This window comes from Oryx dammah, unplaced genomic scaffold (genome assembly GCF_014754425.2).
Source record: "Oryx dammah isolate SB20612 unplaced genomic scaffold, SCBI_Odam_1.1 HiC_scaffold_18, whole genome shotgun sequence".
In the NCBI taxonomy this organism is placed as follows: domain Eukaryota; kingdom Metazoa; phylum Chordata; class Mammalia; order Artiodactyla; family Bovidae; genus Oryx; species Oryx dammah.
This window is the reverse complement of record NW_024070202.1, coordinates 21,223,480-21,246,447: the sequence shown is the minus strand read 5'-3', so window position 1 is coordinate 21,246,447 and position 22,968 is coordinate 21,223,480. Positions and strand designations below refer to the sequence as shown.

Sequence of the window (22,968 nt, the reverse complement as noted above, 5' to 3'; positions counted from 1 at the left end):
GGGATAGTTTTATCCCATATTGCAGGGAATATAATGAAATTTAACTTTGGAGCAACATGCGGCCTCTACAGAACTTGAGATTTTATGAAAGAGGGAAACTTACCAGGTGTAGATAATCTGTCCTCTGGGATAAGTGTAAAGTATAATGTAGCAGTCACCACCATAGAATTCACCATAAGAGTTTGGGTCAATTTCGACCCTACCGTTGTTTTCTACACGCCAAATCTAAAAGAAATAAATATGTGTATCAAAATCAAAATCTTCTTTATGTAATAATACTTCTCTAAGGTTTTAATGAAAGCATTTTGGTTTAGATCTGTCATTAAAAACCTTTGACTTTTCTAACCAGTTACAAATCAAGCAACAGGAAGACATTTTTGTCAGTTTGGTTATTGACTTGTTAAGCGTTTAGAGTTCTTTTATACTCTTTTCTTTTATACCCTTCATAGTACTTACCTCAGTTCTGAGCCTGTTGATTAATAAATACCTATTGTTTGACTGATTAGTGAAAATAACGTGACGCTCTAGTTACATGACAAACTGAAATATTTAGCTCAGAAATACATCTCTTAACTTATATCAATTTTTCATCAGTTGGGAGGCAATTTTTTAAAACTTCTCCTTCCCTGTGCTTTAAGGCATGAGACTGTTTTTTTTTTCCCAGGTAAGAGTGGCAGATTGTGACTAAACAATAAAAATGCCAAATTGCATGACTTCTATTTTCAAAATGTGCCATAAGACTAAGATAGAAGCAGGCAGAACTAGTTATTTTCTATTTCCTCCTCCTCATCACAAACTAACGATATTTTTAATTAAAGGTTAAAAGTTGGAGAGATGAGAGTTGTACATGAAATGGGAAAGTACACGTGAGTGAGAGACTGCAGGCACTGCGTGCACACACATCCTCCTGCCTGGGTCCTGAGAGGCTCAGGACAGATCCTGTTTTGAAATTGGGGCTTCCCTGGTAGCTCAGATGGTAAAGTGTCTGCCTGCAGTGCGGGAGACCCGGGTTCGATCCCTGGGTTGGGAAGATCCCCTGGAGAAGGAAATGGCAACCCACTCCAGTACTCTTGCCTGGAAAATTCCATGGACTGAGGAGCCTGGTGGGCCACAGTCCATGGGGTCACAAAGAGTCAGACACGATTGAGCGACTCCACTTTCACTTTGAAATTGAAGATGAGCAAGTGGAATGAAGTAGTGCCGTGCTTTCAGAGAGCAGCCTTCCTGCACCCTCCGACAGGAACAACGGCAGCATGGCTTGGCTAAACCCAAAATCCTAGAGAAAACCTTGGACATCATCTTCCCAGGGTGGCATGGGAGGACTTCTCAGAATACTATGCTCTGAGGTGGAGACTGCAGCCAGGACACATTTGGAGCTGGGGATCCATGTCCACCATGGGGCTCTCTGGCTGTGCTGAGCTCCAGAAAACGATGTCTGAGCAGGACACAGACCCAGGCCCCAAAGCTGATAACCCTCTGACAGCGACCACAGGAGGCACTTCTCTCTGTGTAGTTCCCATAACCCCTGCCCAGCTTAGATTCACACTTCAAGCCTTTGAAAAGAGGAAAAACACCTTCTTAAATCTCTTACATTAAATCTCAGACTTTGGTCCGAGCAGTGTGTGATAAGCTCTGGGAATGAAGAGATAAATTATTCAATTCCTTCCCTCCAGGAACGACAAGAGGTCTGGGAGGAGAAATCTAAGTAAATGAACAACTCTGTGGTACTTCTACGATAAATCCATGAAGAACATGACTTCTGGCTTGAGAACAGAGAAAGGTCATTTCAGGGCAGAGAGAAATCTCTTCAGAAGAGATGAAGCTTGTGACTTAACTGAGTTACAGAGGAGGAGTGGGAATGTCACCCAAACGGCGACGGGGAGGAGCCCTCGAGGCTGTGAAGGCTGAGGTGCAGAGAGCAAGGCTCAAGTCATGGAAGGCCTGGGAGGCCCAGCTAAGGACGGATGTTCTCAGGAAGACTGTGGAGAGCCACCAACATACTCTAGAACAGAAGTGATCTTATACGGTTCCCCTTAAGTTAGATGACTCAACGGCAGACCAAACACGAAGAGATTTTAGTTAGGGAGAATTCTTAGGAGGGTTTCAACAATTTTTGTCAAAAAATAGCAATAATCAACAAATTCATTTTGAATGCTCTAAGAACATCTGTGATGTTGGCACATAACACACAATTTGCCTTTGTGAATGCCCCCAAGGTGCAAGGGAAGAACAAACTTAGGGCTTGGAGCTCTCGGAGCAATGTACCCACACTGGACAAGTCTAGTTCCGAGAGCAGAAGCAGGCTTGGACCAGGAAATGCGATGGAGACAGCTGGGTTCCTTGGAGGCCTCTAAGGTGGTTAGGTGATCTTACACAAATACCTAGTTTCTTAGAATCTCAGCAAACACACTATACACTAAGACTGAAGGTCAGACAACGTTGTCTTCCAACTTTCAACCCCCTGGTTTAATATACAATCTTGGATCATCTTTATTAATCATTAAAATGCACATTTTACAATTTGTAGCTTCTTGAAGTGATATTTCCACATAAACTGGCATAAATGGGCTTGACAAACAAATAAACAGAAATATGTAAGTACCTCCACTTTGCCAGAACCATCATCCACCATGTGATGCTGTGCTGCCATTTGTGGAGAACTGTGCAATTTTGAGGCATCAAATGGAATTTGTTTTATGTGAGCCACTTTTTCTGTGACATACACTTTCCCAAAGCCATCGCTCTGATCTCTATCTCTCCAGTCCTTAAAGAATTGTTTGAAGATTGGTGTTTCACCTCCTTCTGGAAGAACTTGAATCTGAAATGTAAATAATTATGATTAGCTCAGTGGGTAGAGCATCAGACTTTTAATCCAAGGGTCCAGGGTTCATGTCCCTGGTTAGGTGCTCTGGTTTGGGCTTTCCTGGTGGCTCAGTAGTAAAGAATCCACCTGTCAATGCAGGAGACATGGGTTTGATATTTGGGTCAGGAAGATCCCCTGGAAAAGGGAATGGCAACCCACTCCAGTATCCTTGCCTGGGAAATTCCATGGACAGAAGAGCCTGGCAGGATATAGTCCATGGGATCACAAACAGTTGAACACAACTAGTGACTAAACAACAATAATTATAAACAGAAAAATAAGAGACCAAGGAAAAACAATAATCTAGTTTTGGAGAAAAAACTAAGGAAACACAAACAGGAGCCTTTTTTTTTTTTTTAAAGATAACAATGTAAACTTAGAAGCTGGAATCCATATATGAAGACAAAAGGAAAAGTATCAAATATGAAGCTAAAACAATTCAACCCTGCTTTTTTTTCTTATAGCTAAAGTAATTGCCAATGAATCTGGATGTTTGAGAGAAGAATCAAGTCATTTCATATGTTTCCATTACAGTCAAATAAGTTTGACTGTTTTTCTATTTTAGGTTCATAGGAGGTCTGTGACCTGAAAGAAATTATCTCCTTGTGCTGCTTTTGCCAGGACATAAAAATGAAAAGAACAGATGAAGCTAGGAGATTCAGAAAAGAAGAGCAACTAGTCAGTGTCTAAATTAATCTCCATGAAGGCAAGTATTTTCTGGGCCTTAGTCCATGTTTATACAACTTGCTCTAAGGAATAACTGATATACGCTCTCAGTTAATTCAACTGTGCTTGACCATCTTGACTTAAAGCCTGTGCAAAAAGTGAATGGGCTTTTATTCTAATCACAGAGTCCCATTTAAAGTCTAATCTCCAATTTCTGCAAAATTTCGTCCTCCACACAGAGTTTTAGGAGCACAGAACACAACATTGCACACACATAGGTAAGAATGCCTTCTGTGTATGTTTTTTTGAACCAAATTCGCTCAGGAGTTTTGTGGTGATATCACGAGCTCCCATATCTAAACTATTTTTCCTAGCTAGTTCATTTCCATACGTACTTGGGTATTTGTAGAATAATTCATTTGCTCTAGGAATTCCTCAGCTGTCTTCATGGCAGCCTTTCTCTCCTGGGGATTAGCATCTTTACCTAACATGCAACATAAATGAAAGAGAATTTTAGAGACACAAGATATTACATGATTAAGAGATACTTGTGCACCAAAAATTAAACATAATTATAATTTAATTTAACTACAATACTGAAAAATGGCAAAACTTCCTAGTATACTAAATATATTTAACAATATTATAATATAGAATATATAAAAAATTCTATTTCAGTGCCCAAAGACTTTCTTTTACATCATCATCCCTAGTAAATAAGGATAATAATATGAAAATATGGTTTTGATGTCTGTATTGTATAGATCATGCAGAAAGGTAAGCTTTTTTTTTAAGTCAGAAAAAATGTTTTATTTATCTTTCTGAAGAAATACATATAATCTGAAGTATGTCAACAATGCCAATGGCATTTGTTTTTTTTTTTTTACCTTTCCATACGAAAATCTGTTTTGCAGCACCGTGGTCCAAAATGAAGCATTCTTCAGACAGCAGCATCGCCATGGAGAAGGGGTTTTCTTCTGCCACCAGACTCACTTTCATGGAGCCGCTGGCATCTGAAACCTGATATGAAAACCATGAGCTTGCTTGAGGATGATCAGTGAGCTCTAAACTAGGATCATGGTGACGGTCGCACAACTCTGTACATGTAATAAAAACCACTGAATTGCACACTTTAAATGGATAAACTACATAATATGTACATTATATCTCAACAAAGCTATTTCAAAGAAAACAAAGACCAAAAAAACCCCTCATGAACCCAGTTATACCTTGGAAAAGACTTTCTTAAAGCCCTTTAGGATAAAAGTACTACTAATAAAAGGCTAAGTTTCAACACAGAAAATAATAGTGATAATAATCATGGATAACGTTTCAGTTTTCACATTTACCAGGCACCACACAACGAACTTCACATGATTATTTCTTAGTCTTTATAAAAATCTTTGAAACAGATACCCTTGTACTCATTACACACACACAAAGCTGAAGCTTAAACGTTCATTCATTCAGTATTCACCAAGTACTGCCATATCCCAGACACTGTGGTAAGGAAGGCACTGATACATTATAGCTTATGCTTACAGACTTTTTTTCAATATGGAGCCTGTCATTTATTTAAATACTTTGTATAAATTATCACAGTAAATCTCACGTCACAAATAAAACATCATAAAATAAAACTTGTGACATCTGTGTCACAAGTAAACTTACCGAGACTCCCGAAGTTTGGAAACGGCTACAGAACTTTTTTTTTTTTTTTTTTAAGCTGGAGACGTACAGCTTACAAAGTCTTAAAAAATTTCCTAGGTTAGAATTCAGTTTTTTCAAGGCCTGGTAGGCTGCAAGGTAATCCACCTAGGCACTTGTTAAATATGCAGATTTGAGAGTCCTCCCTAGATGAGTGGGGGGTTTTACAGCACTGCGGTGGGGCTTGAATTCTGTATTTTTAGAAATCACCCTAGATGATTCAGCTTCCCAGCCCTGTGTTGTTGCGTTAAGTCACTTCAGTTGTGTCCGACTCTTTGAGACCCTATGGACTGTAACCTGCTAGGCTCCTCTGTGCATGGGATTCTCTAGGCAAGACTACTGGAGTGGGTTGCCATGCCCTTCTCCAAGGGATCTTCCCTACCCAGGGATCGAACCCGAGTCTTTTACGTCTCCTGCACTGGCAGGAAGGGTCTTGACCACTAGCGCCACCTGGGAAGCCCTGTTCAGCTATTTCAAATTATTTTCAGGACTGAAATAGAAGTATGCAATACATGATAGACCCACTAGAGGGAGCACTGACTCAAGATTAACACGTGTGTGTTAGTTGCTCAGTCATGTCCGACTCTTTGAGAGCCTATGGACTGTAACCTGCCAGGCTCCTCTGTCCATGGAATTCTCCAGGCAAGAAATCTGGAATGGGTTGCCATTCCCTTCTCCAAGGGATCTTCCTGACCCAGAGATCGAACCCTGGTCTCCTGCACGGCAGGCAGATTATTTATCAACTGAGCCACCAGGGAAGCCCCAAGATTAACATGTTCATGCTTATTTCTTTACTCTCATGATGCTATCTGAGGGGAGAACAGCTTTATTTAATGAGGTGACATAAAAGGTATTTGTTAAACTCTTGAAATTGGGTTTTAGAAACCCAATTCTCACAATAAAAATAATAAATATGAATTAAAATGAATTTATGTTTTTAAAATAAATAATAATTAAATTATTATTTAATTAAAATTAATTTTAAAATAAATAAAAATAATAAAAACAAAACCCAATAATAAAAATAAGCAGTCACAAAATCTTTAGAATAACAATTTCTGTGTGGCTTTTATTAAAATTATCAGCATTAGGAGTGGTAAAGTCATTTTCCTTTGCCATATAGAAAACAAGAATCTATTTCTCCTTTCTTTCTACAGAAAAGGAAGTTATTCTACACAAGACAGTAACTTGAACTTCATTTAAAAATCACAATGTGTTTGAGCTAGACCATCCCTTTAAAGAGCAGAAAATAGATGTCCTTCTTGTCAGAGATGAGAAAAGGACTCAATTCCACAGGGAGATTGTGTTCTGCTCCAAATCAAGTGCTTGGAAAGTTACAAAGGGACGGAATGCTTAACGGATCCCATGTGAACAGTCTCCTCACCTGGTACATCTTCTGGATTTTGTTACCCTCACCAGCAATAAAATCATAAAACTGTGGATTGCAAGGAACCTAAGTAGTCTTCCAATTTAATCTCTCTTTTTTCAGATAAGAAAACTAAGACCCAGAATGGCCGTGTCTTGGCCAAGGTCACCCAGGCAGTCCTTCCCACAGAGTTAACATGGAACTAAGTCTGTCAACACCCAGGACAGTTTTTACCTTTTTCCTTCCAGCTGTTCGATTTGATAACCTTGCCCTTTTATAAAAAAAGACTTCATGATGGCTAAACAGGATATTTCAAGTGAGGTCACAATTTTATAGCTCATTAGGGTTTCATAAGAAAAAGCTTACAGTCTTTTTACTCTACGAAGGAAACACTTTATTGAATGTATTGTACTGAATGTAAGATATCAGGACATATTGGCGCTGGAGCGGCGAGCAGTCGAGAGGAGATACCCCACCTCCAAGGCAAGGAGCACCGGCTGTGCTTTGCACCAAAGAAGTGATGCTTTTGAACTGTGGTGTTGGAAAAGACTCTTTAGAGTCCCTTGGACTGAAAGGAGATTCAACCAGTCCATCCTAAAGGAGATCAGTCCTGAATAACCATTGGAAGGACTGATGTTGAAGCTGAAACTCCAATACTTTGGCCACCTGATGCGAAGAGCTGACTCATTTTAAAAGACCCTGATGCTGGGAAAGATTGAAGGTGGGAGGAGAAGGGGATGACAGGATGAGATGGATGGATGGCGTCACCAACTCAGTGGACATGGGTCTGGGTAAACTCCGGGAGTTGGTGATGGATAGGGAAGCCTGGCGTGCTGTGGTCCATGGGGTTGCAAGGAGTCGGACACGACTGAGTGATTGAACTGAACTGAACTGTTGCAAACTAGTACAGCAACAATATATATAATTTTATAATTTAAATCACAGCAAATTATTTGTTGTTTTTAATAAAAATTTTAAAAGTAATAGAAATAGGAGTTTTAAATAACTGTGTTAAAGCAAAGAACAAATTCTTCCCGCACATTTCTCTTTGAGGGCAACGAGGAGCATTGTCATCTGTGGCAAACAGTCCCTCCCCAGCAGCATCCTGTCCAATAAAAACAACAGAACTTCCTACCAGTGAACTCACCATGTAGAGTTTAGCCATTTTCCTATTAGTTATATCTGCTTTGATGTCATCATCATCTTCTCCATCCCTAAGCTCTGGCTTTTCCCCTAATACCTGGAAAAAAGAGTACAGATGATAAAGACCTCTCATTAGTAGTGAAGTTTAAAAAAAAAGATTCTAAAGTCATAGATTATAAAATATTAGCAACTGAAATGACAAGGCTTGGACATTTCTCACCAATCATACTAAACTGGCCTTCTCCCACAGGTCAAATCAATCAATAGCATTAAGTAAACAAACACTGAGTCTGCTGGTGATGTGAACTTTCAAGGAAGTGAAATCCCAAACTTGAAAGTGTAGGTCTCCGTATTATTGAAAACTAGTAGGAATGAATTAAAATGAGTTCTAAGTTCAGCTGTGCAACAAAATATCTTCCATAACCTCTGCTTCTACAAGCAATCTATAGGTTTTATTAATTTATTGTAACAAAGTTTTGGGCAAAATTACTATTTGAGGGTAGGGTACTATTATTGATATAGGCTGCTGCTGCTGCTAAGTCGCTTCGGTCGTGTCCAACTCTGTGCGACCCCATAGATGGCAGCCCACCAGGCTCCCCCATCCCTGGGATTCTCCAGGCAAGAACACTGGAGTGGGTTGCCATTTCCTTCTCCAATGCATGAAAGTGAAAAGTGAAAGGGAAGTCGCTCAGTCATGCCCGACTCTAGCAACCCCATGGACTGCAGCCTACCAGGCTCCTCTGTCCATGGGATTTTCCAGGCAAAAGTACTGGAGGGGGGTGCCATTGCCTTCTCCGATTGATATAGGCTAGGCTAGATGAACTGTCAGTTAATCATATCATGCTTTGCTTCCTGCTGCATTTTTGACACAGAACAAACGAATGTCGAATGAATGAATGTGCTTATGTGCTCTTTGCACACCTGATGCAATCCAAAAGTTTAAAGAAAGCATTTGGTAGAAAATACATTTGGATATGCTTTGAATTTCTGTACACTAAAATCACCCCCAAAACTGCCCATAAAGACCTTAATTAATGAATTTAATTAATCGACATAAGTATCATAGTATGTTAACAGGAATCAAATATAAATTTATTCAAAACCATATGAGTTTTATAACACAAAGGTATAAATTCAAGTTTAAAAATGTAAAGATGCTATTCATTTAGATTTAATAAATATTTAATATACAATGAGATTCCATGCATAATGTGTTTTATAGTCAGTATTCCTTACAAATATACTGTATACAAATACATACTGCTGAATACCAGACAACAATAAAAGTTTTAATTCTAATCTATGCATGAGTACAGCACAGTCTCGAGTCTGGAAATATACTAAAGACTTATTTTCCTCTGGGAATATGCCATCTTTTTGCTTACACAATGATCCATAAAATCCTTTTATTATTGAACATACTAAATGATTGCAATATAGTTTTTCTTCTTTTGCTAAAAGTAGGATCAAGACAAAAGTTAAAATGCAACCAAAATTGCTTTTTTTTATAACAATTTTATCTTGGTTAGAAATATGTATTCCTTATAAGAGCAGTGAAAGATGTCATATACCCTTTTAAAGTTCTACTCCAATGAAGACAGTAGTTTGCAATCAATAGTTTGGGTTAAAGGACATATTTAATTCTGAAACAGAGAATCTGAGAATGCTCCTTGAAAGTTTCACCTAAACCAAGACCTGTCATTCCAGCTTGGAGTCCCCTCTTTCCTTCAATTATTTCCTGTAAGTTTCCACTTAAAAGTACCACCATTCTCTAACATGCTCCAAACTTAACTTTATCTTTCCACAAAACTGACCATTCTCCGTCCGTGTCAGTGAATCTCTATTCCTCTCTCCACCTGAACTTAAAATCATGACATCAGTTTTGAATACCTGCTGTCCTTCATTTTGAATCTCTTAGCTGCTCAGTCATTAGATTCTCCCTCTTTACTGATGATGTTGAAAGTCTCTGATCCCTGTCTACATTAACTTCTACCCTAGTGAAGTTCTTCATCACCCAAGTCACAGGTTATACCTACTCCTGTCAATTCCCTCCTGCCTTCAGGACCCCATTCATATTTTCATCCAGAAAGTTATTCTTTACAGTGGCTTGAAGACTCCTTATTTCACTTTACTTCAGCATTTCAAGAAGATGACTCCAGATAGGATTTACATCTTTTATCTGCAGTAGTGATTTTTTTTTCAATTGTTTTTGTTTTATTTATTTATTTATGGCTGTGCTGGGTCTTCACTGATGCCTGCGCTTTTCTCTAGTTGCAGAGAGCAAGTACTCCCTAGTTGGGTACACAGGCTTCTAGCTACAGTGGCTTCTCTCGCTGTGGAGCACGGCTCTAGGGTGCGTGGACTTCAGTACTTGCACCTCCCAGACTCTAGAGCACAGGCTCAGTAGTTGTGGCACACTGGCTCAGCTGCCTCAAGGCGTGCTGAATCTTCCTGGACTGGCGATGGAACCCACGTCCCCTTCGTTGGCAGGGGGATTCTTTATCAGTGAGCCATCAGGGAAGCCTGGCAGTAGTGAGTCTTAAGGTTCAATGCGCTCAAGCAACATCTGGGTAACTTGATAAAATACAGATTCCCAACTGCCAAATGTTACAGTGGATTTGAGGTGAAACCCAGAAATCTGCAGGATTCCCAGGTGGCACTAGCGGTAAAGAACCCGCCTGCCAATACTGGAACCATAAGAGAAGTGGGTTCGATCCCTGGGTTGAGAAGATCCCCTGGAGGGGGGGCACAGCAGCCCACTCCAGTATTCTTGGCTGGCGAATCCCACAGACAGAGGAGCCAGGAGAGCTACAGTCCATGTGGTTGCAAAGAGTCAGACAAAATGGAAGCGACTTAGCACACAGGCGTGCACCAGAAATCTGCAGACGATTCTGAACTGGATGCTACTGACAGAGCCCCTCTGCTTGGATTCCAAGGCACCTCCAGAGGCTGGTTGTAACGTACTCGGCATTATTTCCCAGCATCTCCTCTAACCAGGCTGATGTTTTCCATGTTCCCCGGCAGCCATGCACTTTCCTTCCCCAGGGCGGTACATAATGCTGCATGTAACTGTCACCTAGGTTGACTGGGTGTGGCAGAACCAAAACCGAGCAATTACTCTTTGGTTGATTCAACTAATTATAATTAGCACAATACTGTTCAGCATAGTAATAGCTACCACTTATTGAATGTCTCCTGTGAGTCACACATTGGATAAGGAGCTTTAGACAAATGTTAATTTCAACCTTATAAGCGCTCCTGTGAACCAGATACTGTTATCATTTTACAGAAAATGTCACTGATACCCAATGAAGCAAAGAGATTGTTTTACACACTGCTACGTGTTGAGGCTGAGATTCTGGTTGTTGTTCAGTTGCTCAGCCATGTCTGACTCTTTGTGATTCAATGGACTGCGGCACACCAGTCTTCCCTGTCCTTCACCATCTCCCAAAGTTTACTCAAACTCATGTCCATTGAGTCAGTGATGCCATCCAACCATCTCATCCTCTGTCGTCCCCTTCTCCTCCCACCTTCAATCTTTCCCAGCATCAGGGTCTTTTCTAATGAGCTGGCTCTTCACATCAGGTGGCCAAAGTATTGGAGCTTCAGCCTCAGCATCAGTCCTTCCAATGAATATTCAAGGTTGATATTCTTTAGGGTTGTCTCATTGGATATCCTTGCAGTCCAAGGGACTCTCAAGAGTCTTCTCCAATGCCACGGTTCAAAAACGTCAATGCTTCAGCACTCAGCTTTCTTTATGGTCCAACTCTCAAAACCATACATGACTGTTGGAAAAACTGTAGCTTCGACTATACAGACTTTTGTCAACAAAGTGATGTCTCTGCTTTTTAATACACTGTCTATTTTTGTCATAGCTTTTCTTCCAAGGAGCAAGTGTCTTTTAATTTCATGGCTGCAGTCACCATCCACAGTAATCTTGGAGTCCAGCCAAATAAAATCTTTTATAAGGTTTCTCAGGAGACAGGTAAGGTCTGGCATTCCCATCTGTTTAAGAATTTTCCAGTTTGTGGTGATCCATACAGTCAAAGGTTTTCAAGTAATCAATGAAGCAGAAGTAGCTATTTTTCTGGAATCCCCTTGCTTTTTCTATAATCCAAAAAATGTTGGCAATTTGATCTCTGGTTCCTCTGCCTTTTCAAAATCCAGCTTGTACATCTGGAAGTTCTCAGTTCACATACTGCTGAAGCCTAGCTTGAAGGCTTTTGAGCATAACCTTCCTAGGAGGTACAATGAGCACAACTGTGTGGTAGTTTGACCATCCTTTGGCATTGCCCTTTTTGGGGGACTGGAATGAAACTGACCTTTTCCAGTTCTGTGGTCACTACTGAGCTTTCCAAATGTGCTGACATATTGAATGCAGCACTTTCACAGCATCATCTTTGAGGATTTGAAATAGCTCAACTGGAAATCCATCACCTCCACTTGCCTTGTTCATAGTAATACTTCCTAAGGCCCACCTTACTTCAGACTCCATGATGTCTGGCTCTAGGTGAGTGACCATACCATCATGGTTATCTAGGTCATTAGGACTTTTTTTGTAGTTTTTCTGTGTATTCTTGTATTCTTCTTAATCTCTTCTGCTTCTAATACGTCCTTACTGTTTCTGTCCTTAACCATGCCCATCCTTACATGAAATGTTCCCTTGATATCTCCAATTTTCTTGACATGGGTTATTTTATACCTGTCTGAGATTAATGATTTTATTTCTTTGAAAATTATCCATTAAAGATAGTACCCCACTTGTCTAAACACCATGTAGTGGAATGCATTTATATATTTATTGCTTTTTATTATGTTGCATGTATTCAACTAAAACTTTTCAAGTGCCATAATGTGCCACACTTAATATAACCGATGCTTATATATCAGTGTACCAGAAACCTTTCTAAGCACTTTACATTTATTAAATTGTTTCATATTCATAACAAGCTATGAGGTGGCACTTTCATTATCCCATTTTATGCTTGAAGAAAAAAGACTAAGTTCATGCAGCTAATAGGTGACAAAGTCCAGATTTGAACTCTGACTCCAGAGTATGTGTTCTTAACTAACAGGCTGTGCTGTCTCTCCAAGCTATGTCAAAAAGTCTTCACTCAACTGTTGAGGACTTGTCGTTGGAGATGAAGCAGAGGGTGTTTCATAGCATAGATTGCATATTTCTATTTATTGTCATGTTTATTTCTCCCATGCTGATCAGAATAATGCCAGCAAATACTCCGTGCAGCACTCATCCTATACACAATGGGTAGAGTACTCTCCCTTCCTCTCCGCATAGCTTTCATTTTTCTCAAAGTCCTATCTATCTACTCCCCTTTCCTCTCGGTTCTGCCTATGCTGTGGGCATTAAAGGCTGAAAGAGAGGAGTTCTTTCATCTATCGGTGTTGTGGGAGCAAACAGCCCTTAAAAGAGATAAAACAAACATGAAAGAGCTGCTAAAAAATGTAAAACAGTAAAACTATGATACTTTTTTATCCATAAAATCATCAGAGGTTAGGAAAAAACTGACAATATCCAGTGTTGGGAAAAATTCAGTATTGTACCAGGCATTCTGGTGAGAAGGAACATTCTTCAAAGTGGTGAACAGTAACAAAAACCTTAAAAGCATGGCCTATCCAGCTTACTCTGTTGACCATACTTCACAAGATATGTGAAAAGTCCACTAAACACATATCCTAACACAAAAAAACCCATCTGTTTACCTTGTGAAAGTCACAGCCACGCAGAGCGTGTTTCTCTGGATACATATAGTTTAGCCAGGTATGCTACTAAATTATTAAAAGCAAACTTCATAAATTAAGCTATGAACGGTGGCCACTTCTTTTATAATTGTATTTTAAAGATGTGGAAGAATATTTAATATTTAATAAACTTTCAGAAAATGCATGTGTGGCATCAACAGCACTCACGAAATGTTTTTAAAAAATACAGGTCAGAGATAAGAAAGAGTTCCTCCACCAACTATGTTTGCTCACACTTGGAAGGCAGCTCTGCTCACCACCGTATCACCAACACTGTACTCTACTTACTCTTATGTGTAAGGTAATTCGTGTCAACATATGCCTATAAATGCACATTAAGGAATATGATGGCATTTCACATAAATGACTGGGATAGGAAAAAAACAAAGGGCACCTATCATTTGATTCAACCCTTCTATTCTAGTAGTTTAGTCTAAAGAAATGATTAAAATGTATGTAAAAAATTAACTTGATAAATGTTCATTACCCTGTTTTATAATATTAAAATCACCTAAATGCTCAACAAGGAAGGAACTGATTAAATAAATTAGCCTATAACAATGCAGTAGATTACAACATTTCAAGTACAAATTTAGATTTCAAAGCATTATCTACAGTATGAACTCCTGCTTACAAAAGCACTGAGCTATGTATGTGAAAACAAAGACTAGAGAAAATTTGGTTACTCTTTTTTCAAAGGTGGGACTTAGGGTACTACCTTCCTCTATTATGACTAATTCAAAAATTTCAACAATAAACATGTATTTTTCTTTAATAAAACTATAAAAACTTTTATTTAAAAAAATGTTGACATCTCATATTTGTTTCCCAGTGGTAACTTATTACTTGCTGCTGCTGCTGCTGCTAAGTCGCTTCAGTCATGTCTGACTCTGTGCAACCCCACAGACGGCAGCCCACCAGGCTCCCCTGTCCCTGGGATTCTCCAGGCAAGAACACTGGAGTGGGTTGCCATTTCCTTCTCCAATGCATGAAAGTGAAAAGGGAAAGTGAAGTCGCTCAGTCATGTCCGACTCTTCGAGACCCCATGGTCTGCAGCCTACCAGGCTCCTCCATCCACGGGATTTTCCAGGCAAGAGTGCTGGAGTGGGGTGCCATTGCCTTACTTAAACTAGAGTAATTACCACTTCATTTTAAGTTTGTGATGGTGGTTTAGTCGCAAAATCGTATCTGACTCTTTGTGACTCCACGGACTGTAGAGTCCAACAGACTTCTCTATCCATGGGATTTTCCAGGCAAGAATACTGGAGTGAGTTGCCATTCCCTTCTCCAGGGGATCCTCCCAACCCAGGGATCAAACCCAGGTCTCCTGCATTGCAGGCAGATTCTTTACCAAGTAAGCCACCAGAGAAGCCTGACTACCTTAGGCTTCTGTCTCAGCCATATTCCCTCAGTTCATCAAAGGATAGTAAATATTACTGGATCCCTAACAGCTCTAGGCATTTTGACTGAAGAAGCACTTGTTAATGTAAAGACCTAGAAGGAGTTACCAAATGGCAACCCACTCCAGTACTCTACCCTGGAGAACCCCACAGATGGAGGAGCCTGGTAGGCTACAGTCCATGGGGTCACTAAGAGTCGGACACGACTGAGCGACTTCACTTTCCCTTTTCACTTTTATGCATTGGAGAAGGACATGGCAACCCACTCCAGTGTTCTTGCCTGGAGAATCCCAGGGACGGGGGAGCCTGGTGGGCTGCCGTCTATGGGGTCGCTAAGAGTCGGACACGACTTACTTAGCAGCAGCAGCAGCAGGGCCCCAGGATTCTTAAGTTTTCAGCTAGAAAATGAAGTAGCTCCAAAGATCACAGGGACTAGTTTGTTACAGATGGGATGTGAATACAAAAATGGGAGTATCTGTATCTTTTCCTCTCTGTTTTATCAGTAACATAATGGAAATGCTTAACAATGTAAAAACTACTCCAAATATATTAAAGAGGTTGGAAATACAATTTTGTTCTTTGCCTAGACTTTCTTTTCTGTTGTTTATTCTTAGCCTTCAACAGGAGCTCAATTCAAAACAACTCTAATTCTAAACAACAACTAATATAAATATCAGGAGATATTTATATTAAATTATTAAAGCAAACACACAACCCAGCTCTATATTCACAATCCCCTATCTTCAGAATTTCTAGGTTTTCATGACCTGTGCCAAGACCATCCTCAGCATCTTATGTGTTTCTTTTGTAGGATCCACTGCAACTTTGTTTAAAGCATAAGTTGGCCTTTGTGTAAATCTGTTTTCTTAGAAAGAGGATCAAGCAGTTAAGGAAAACTTTGCTATAGTTAAGGAAAACTTTGCTATACTTTCATAATCCTTACTGACTTCTCACATTTGCAATTGTCTTTGTTTATTTTGAAGCTTTTAGCCAGAGCCATCTGTTTTGGATATAAAATTCCAACATTTGCAATATAGCTCATACAAGATCCATTTTCCTTCCTTTGACATTCAACAGAAACATCAAGATGCTTGGACACATTACAGTAAGAAATTGAAGTAAATAATAAGAAAAGAAGAGATAATTATGTGGCCTGGAAGAAGAACAGTATATGACTCAAACTCCAAACCACCTGGGATAAAAATTATTTACACTGGTGTCAAGTCCTACAGAGTTAAACAGAGGGTCTTATGTACTTCTCACCCCAATTTCATCTCAAGATTAGGAAAATGAGTTAGGAGTGTGCCTTAGGCCCAGGTCTTAAAAACACTGAAGCAAGGATGTAACCAATCCCCTGGAATTCCAACTCCTACTGCAGTGCTTTTAAGAGAATGATACATGGCATTGTTTTTACCTTAATTATTTTACTGTAAATGGCTCTGCTGCTTTTTTCACTAAAAACAGAGTAAGTTTCTGCATTCTAAGAGCTAAAATTTTAATTGCTCAATAGTTTTTGTGTCTTATTTCCTTTCCCTAACTGGAAAAAAGATCAATACAGTGCAAGCATATGGTGAATAGAAAGAAATTGTTCAAGTGAAGTACAGCCTCATAGTTACAGTATATTTACTTACTTTGAGACAGTTTATGTCTTTGATAAGACTAATATTTGATAACAGGGAAGAAACACTCATATAAAATGACAGGCAATTCTGAGAAAAGTGGCACCCTCCTGTAGCCAGCTCCACCTAACATGGGAACAGTCCAACATTTGCCCTGCTGCTCTCTCTCACTGATGTACTTCCCCACCTCTAAAACACCTTTATCCCTTTACTGATAAGTCATATAAAGGGTAATTTAATACATCAAATAGTGGGTAAGGTATTTTAGACCGAGGGAAAGCGTGTGAAATACCTGTTTGGATAAAAGGACAAAAGTGAAATGAATGTCTACAAGAGAGCTTCATTTCATTATCTCGCTCAGGGCTGTCCAGTAGAATTTTCTGTGACTATAATGTTTCATATTTCTGTGATCCAATACACTAGTCACTAGCTACCCGTAGCTACTGAGCACCTGAAATGTGGTGAATGTCACCAAGTAACTAAATTTTAAGTGTTATTTAATTTTAGCTAATTTAAATCAAAACCTAAATAGCCACTTGTGTCTCATACATCAAATACATGCCTCATTTGACAGTGTAGCTCAGGAGGATGCAGAGAACGCTGTGGCCTAGGGGAACTGATCATGACGGAGACCTGAACCTCAGCATTACTGTAACAGCCACACTGTAGAGATTATACTTAGGGAGTCAACATCATGAGAAAGTTAACTCATAAATTATTATAACATAGAAAGCTAATCCACAAATTACTACTACCTAAAGCTAACATGATTTTGTTTTTAACATGGAAACTTAACTCCCAAGTTATTAAAATATATAAGCCAGAATGTCAACTTACTAAACTAGAGCAGCTGTGTTCCGCTGACTGCATACTAGAACCACCTAGGAGTTATGATAAAGAACACTCAAGTCTGAATCCCAGCCCCAGAGAGGCTGAATGAAGCCCTGGCACTGTGTATTTGGAGAGACCCTGGGCTGGGTACAGTAATACAATTTAAACCTTTAGTGGTATCAGCTTTGTTAGCATGGCTCACTCATCTTAACCATCAGGACAAGTCTGCCGAGCATTTCTGACTTTCATATGCATGCGGGCTAAGTCACTTCAGTCGTGTCCAACTCTTGGCAATCCTGTGGACTGCAGCCCTCCAGACTCCTCAGTCCATGGGATTCTCCAGGCAAGAAATCTGGAGTGGGTTGCCATTTCCTTCTCCAGGGGATCTTCCCAACCCAGGGATTGAACCCGGGTCTCTTACATCTCCTGCACTGGCAGGCGGGTTCTTTACTACTAGCGCCACCTGGGAAGCCATACCTTCACAAAAAGAATTAATCTTGTGGACAAATTAGCATAGGTTGGTGGTCTGGAGGTTGCCCTGGGTCAAATCTTAAAGACCCTAGGCTTTCTGTTCCTTCTGGGGATTATTAAACCTTTTCCTGTAAGATCCCTGGGTTGGGAAGATCCCCTGGAGAAGGAAATGGCAACCCACTCCAGCATGCTTGCCTGGAAAATTCCATGGACTGAGGAGCCTGGTAGGCTACAGTTCATGGGGTTGCAAAGAGTCGGACACGACTGAGCAACTTCACTTTACTTCGCTTGTAAGATCTCAAACCCCTTTGGACATTTCTATCTGATCAGTGCTTGAATGGACACTTTCATCATTGGCCTTTACGGTTCCTAATCTTTATGCTTCACAATGAGCACCCTCCACCGTCGTCTTTTACACAATCCCTTCACTTACGTATATTAGACAATCTGAGCTGGATGGACCCACAACTAAATGACTCTGTGACCTTATTCTCATATTTAAAATGGTATAATAATTAATACCACTCACAGTTATGGTGATGATTAACTGAGGTAAATAAACCTGAGTTACATATAAAACTTAATCAGATTAGGTAGAGTTTTATGAGAAGACAGTTGTGAAAGTTTCCTCTTTATTTAATTCAGAAAATCCCCAAGCACCAACATTTAACGGAGCAAATGCAAAATGGCTTTCATGTACTCTGAGGTGCTTGAAAAATATCTGCCTACCTTTTATACTCACATTAAAACAATGTATTTTCTTTCAAAGAAAATGTCTACCCTGCACCTAATGCCTCTACAGTATGGATGAAAGGCTGCACGCTAATCCTAAGTGATATAAAATAAAGGGTCAAGCCAGCCCATTGAGCACAAAAATTGTGCTACAAAAACTAACACTTTCAGTATGAAATACACAAAATAAGCATGACTGTCAAAAACGCGTAGCAAAATTTTGGCAGATCAACAGATGTGGGTTCCATCTCTCTGCATGTTTAAGATCTGCCATGGAATGAAAATCTGCATGATATGAGAACCACAGATGTCCTATTCCCAACCCACATGGACAAGTTATATAAGCTCTCTCTGACTTTCTTCACAGAGTGAGGTCGCAGAGATGCTATTGGTGTTTTGCCCGTCTCACCTGGGTCTACCCCCAAACTCAATCAGCAAGTAATTCCTTAAAGACCAAAGCCTTCTGCTCTCTTATCTGATGGCATGATCTGGCCAGGAAGCTGTACCATAGCCACACACAAGGCACCTGGAGGTTCTGGGGAGCTAATACCAAAGGGGTAACCCTCAACCCAGAGAAGGCAATGGCACCCCACTCCAGTACCCTTGCCTGCGGAATCCCATGGGCGGAGGAGCCTGGTAGGCTGCAGACCATGGGGTCGCGAGGAGTCGGACACGACTGAGCAACTTCACTTTCACTTTCACGCATTGGAGAAGGAAACGGCAACCCACTCCAGTGTTCTTGCCTGGAGAATCCCAGGGATGGGGGAGCCTGGTGGGCTGCCGTCTATGGGGTCGTACAGAGTCGGACACGACTGAAGTGACTTAGCAACCCTCAACCAATGAGGGATGACAGTTACCAGCTAAATCCTGCAGCCACCTCAGCCTTCAGTGGGCCAGTTCTGAAGTCTTTTCATACAGTTTCTCAGAGGATCCCTCTGGGACTAGGTCCCAGTTGCCTGCAGCAGTAAGTAACTTACTAACTATTGCCTCATTTTACTCTTACTCTGTGCTTCCAGGATCATCTTCCAAATAACAATCTGCTCCCAACTCCTTTTCCCCAAATAGGCATTTGAGGAACATAAACCAGGACAGGGGATAATAAATGTATCCACTTCATAGGGCTATTTATGAAGTAAGTGAGAGGATAACAGGCAGGAAGGCCAGGGGTCTCCAAACGGAGGAAACAGGCTGCAAGAGTCAGACATTTTTTATTTCTCTCTTAAGTGGCAGGAGGAAACAAACTAGTGATATGTTTTTGTTTTTTTTCCTTCTCTATACAAATTCAAAAAGGAGATTCCTCTTAAAATACTGTGCTGCCATAATGACATCTGGTTCACCTGAAGTTAACTATTCTCAAACCTTGAGTTAACCAATGCATTTTTCTTATGGAAATGTTCTTAAGCTATGTTAATATACTATGCATTTACCCCAGACTTTGTCTTCAGGTCCCTAATGCCTAATAGCTCAGAAACAACTTGACAAACCAGTATGTTATACTCAAGACATTGTTCCTCTAATCTATGCAAATGAAACTATTTGTACGATAATCTGCCATACAAATCAAGTCAACCATTTTATGTCCCTGGATGACTCCCCTGGTGCCAAGATTATCCCAAAATACATCCTCTGGATGAGGGGCTTGGTGCCATTCTGAATTTTAAGACATTCCTTTCTTTCATTAATAGACTGCTGCTGCTGCTGCTAAGTCGCTTCAGTCGTGTCCAACTCTGTGCGACCCCATAGACGGCAGCCCACCAGGCTCCACCGTCCCTGGGATTCTCCAGGCAAGAACACTGGAGTGGGTTGCCATTTCCTTCTCCAGTGCATGAAAGTGAAAAGTGAAAGTGAAGTCGCTCAGTCATGTCCGACTCTTCACGACCCCATGGTCTGCAGCCTACCAGGCTCCTCCATCCATGGGATTTTCCAGGCAAGAGTACTGGAGTGGGTTGCCAGTGACTATATAATATCCAGCTAAAAACTAGCAGGGGGTATTCCTTCTGCCCCCTTCTGATGTCTATGTCAGAAGCTTTCTCCATCTCCTTTATACTTTAATAAGACTTTGTTACACAAAAGCTCTGAGCGATTAAGCCTCGTCTCTGGCCCCGGACTGAATTCTTCTCTTCCGGAGGCCAAGAATCCCGGTGTCTTTTCGTGGTTCAGCAACAACCTTTCATAAACTAGCTTATTCATGTACAGCCCGTACAAGAATGCCAGTTGCAAGTAGGCCCTGGATATTTGTCCTGGTGCTGCTTGTTTCACCTCCTCTGTAGAAAATAAAATCCATGACAAATTTGTTTCTTAGGTTATTGAATTTTTGTGTCATTGGTAAGAAGCACTTGCATCACCTAAAGAAAAATGCAGCTAGAAAGAAGAAAAAGTGAACAGAAAATTCAGCCAAATATTGAACCATTTGCCCTTACCCATGTAAAAGAGAATAAGATGAAATTATTATTATATATTTTAATATTTAATTTACAAAATGAATGTCAATGAGTTGTGAATCACTGAATCTCAGAGATCTATCCCTTTGATATTTGAGTCTGGTTAATTCTTAGCACAGGGATAAGAAAAAAAATCACCTAAATCTGCCAAAAGAAATACAGTCTTACTATCAGTTCTTTTTTTTACTCTCTCTCTATATATATTTGTATACACATATGGTTTTTCCAGTAGTCATGTATGGATATGAGAGTTAGACTGTGAAGAAAGCTGAGTGCCAAAGAATTGATGCTTTTGAACTGTGGTGTTGGAGAAGACGCTTGAGAGTCCCTTGGACTGCAAGGAGATCCAACCAGTCCATTCTGAAGGAGATCAACCCTGGGATTTCTTTGGAGGGAATGAAGCTGAAGCTGAAATTCCAATACTTTGGCCACCTCATGTGAAGAGTTGACTCATTGGAAAAGACTCTGATGCTGGGAGAGATTGGGGGCAGGAGGAGAAGGGGACGACAGAGGATGAGATGGCTGGATGGCATCACTGACTCGATGGATGTGAGTCTGGGTGAACTCCAGGAGTTGGTGATGGACAGGGAGGCCTGGTGTGCTGCGATTCATGGGGTCGCAAAGAGTCGGACACAACTGAGCGACTGAACTGAACTGACATATATATAATCACTAATATCACAGCAAACACGAGGAGAAATATTACTAATAGAGAAACATGCCATTCTAGTGTAATATTTGTGTTAGTTTATCAATTCAGATATAGGGAAGTGCCACCCTTCCATACAGGCCATCTGTCATGGAACTGCATTATTCTATTGATAGGGCTTATCATTCTTTCCTCACTTCAGCTACAAACTAAAGGAGAAATTACCTCATTCAGAAAAGCTTGCCAAGTAGTATTAGCTTGGATTGACTATATAAAGTGACATCTTATCAGTAAGGTCATGAATCTTTATGTTGAACTTTGGTGTGATAAAGTAAATTATTTGAAAAATCATCTTCTTATAGTTTATGGTTAGCTATACTTTTACTATATTTCTTATCTTTGTTCAGAATATTTCAACTGCCCCCAATGGATGAGCCAGTGAGGAACAAAGTGGGTATCTGAATTAAATACTAGACAGGACTTGGCTGGTGGCTCAGAGGTAAAGAATCTGCCTGCAGTCCTGGAGACCCAGGTTCAATCCCTGGGTTGGGAAGATCCCCTGGAGGAGGGCATGGCAACCCACTCCAGTATTCTTGCCTGCAGAATCCCAAGGACAGAAGGGCTTGGCAGGCTGCAGTCCATAGGGGCACAAAGATTTAGATACAACTGAAGCAACTGAGGATGCATCCAATAAAAATATTTGTTAAAATAAATAACAAATGAACAGCGCCTTGAACAGTGCCTGGCACAGAAAATAAGCTATCAATAAGTGGTAGATACAAGTAGCTACAGCAACTGTAGTGCTCTTAGAAGCATAGCCTTGCAGCATGCCCTACTTGTCACTATAATTCTGTTGATTTGGCGTGTGTACTAAGTATCATTTACTGTAAAGCAAAATGGGGGATAATTTAAGTGTACTGCAACAGAGAGAAGAAATCGAAAGATTTCTATTTGCTGGTACCTCTGATACTTTCTCTCTACTTAATATGCAATATGAGGATTATTCTAGAGAGAGTAGCCAATATTTTGAATCCTCTTACCTCAAAAATCTTTGAATGGTAAACCCATAAATGGACCACATGCCTCTCATAACAATGTTATTTCAATCACACAACAAATTCTGGTGAACTTCTCTGGGGTGCCAGACACCACGCGACATGACTAGGAAATTCCAAAGTATGTAAGACATTGTTCAATTTCCCAAGAACTAAAAGAGGCTGGAAAATAAAGGAGGGGTAAACAAGGAAGCTAAAGCTACTTAGATAGCACACAAAGAGAAGTGTACTTCTCTAACAAGAAGTGTAGAGAAGTGTACTTCTC

The 22,968-nt window shown here is 40.3% G+C and overlaps 1 protein-coding gene across 2 annotated transcripts in view; it reads right to left on the bottom strand.

Moving 5' to 3' along the window:
• The window catches only part of SCIN (scinderin), a 78,551-nt gene that overhangs the window by 21,646 nt on the left and 33,937 nt on the right, over positions 1–22,968 (bottom strand). For both annotated transcript variants that reach the window (XM_040260583.1, XM_040260584.1), the window contains 5 exons: positions 7,750–7,842; positions 4,417–4,549; positions 3,925–4,013; positions 2,603–2,818; positions 104–225 (listed from right to left, as the gene is read on the bottom strand). In XM_040260583.1, the coding sequence (XP_040116517.1) occupies positions 104–225; positions 2,603–2,818; positions 3,925–4,013; positions 4,417–4,549; positions 7,750–7,842 (653 nt within the window). The remainder of the gene's footprint in view (positions 1–103; positions 226–2,602; positions 2,819–3,924; positions 4,014–4,416; positions 4,550–7,749; positions 7,843–22,968) is intronic.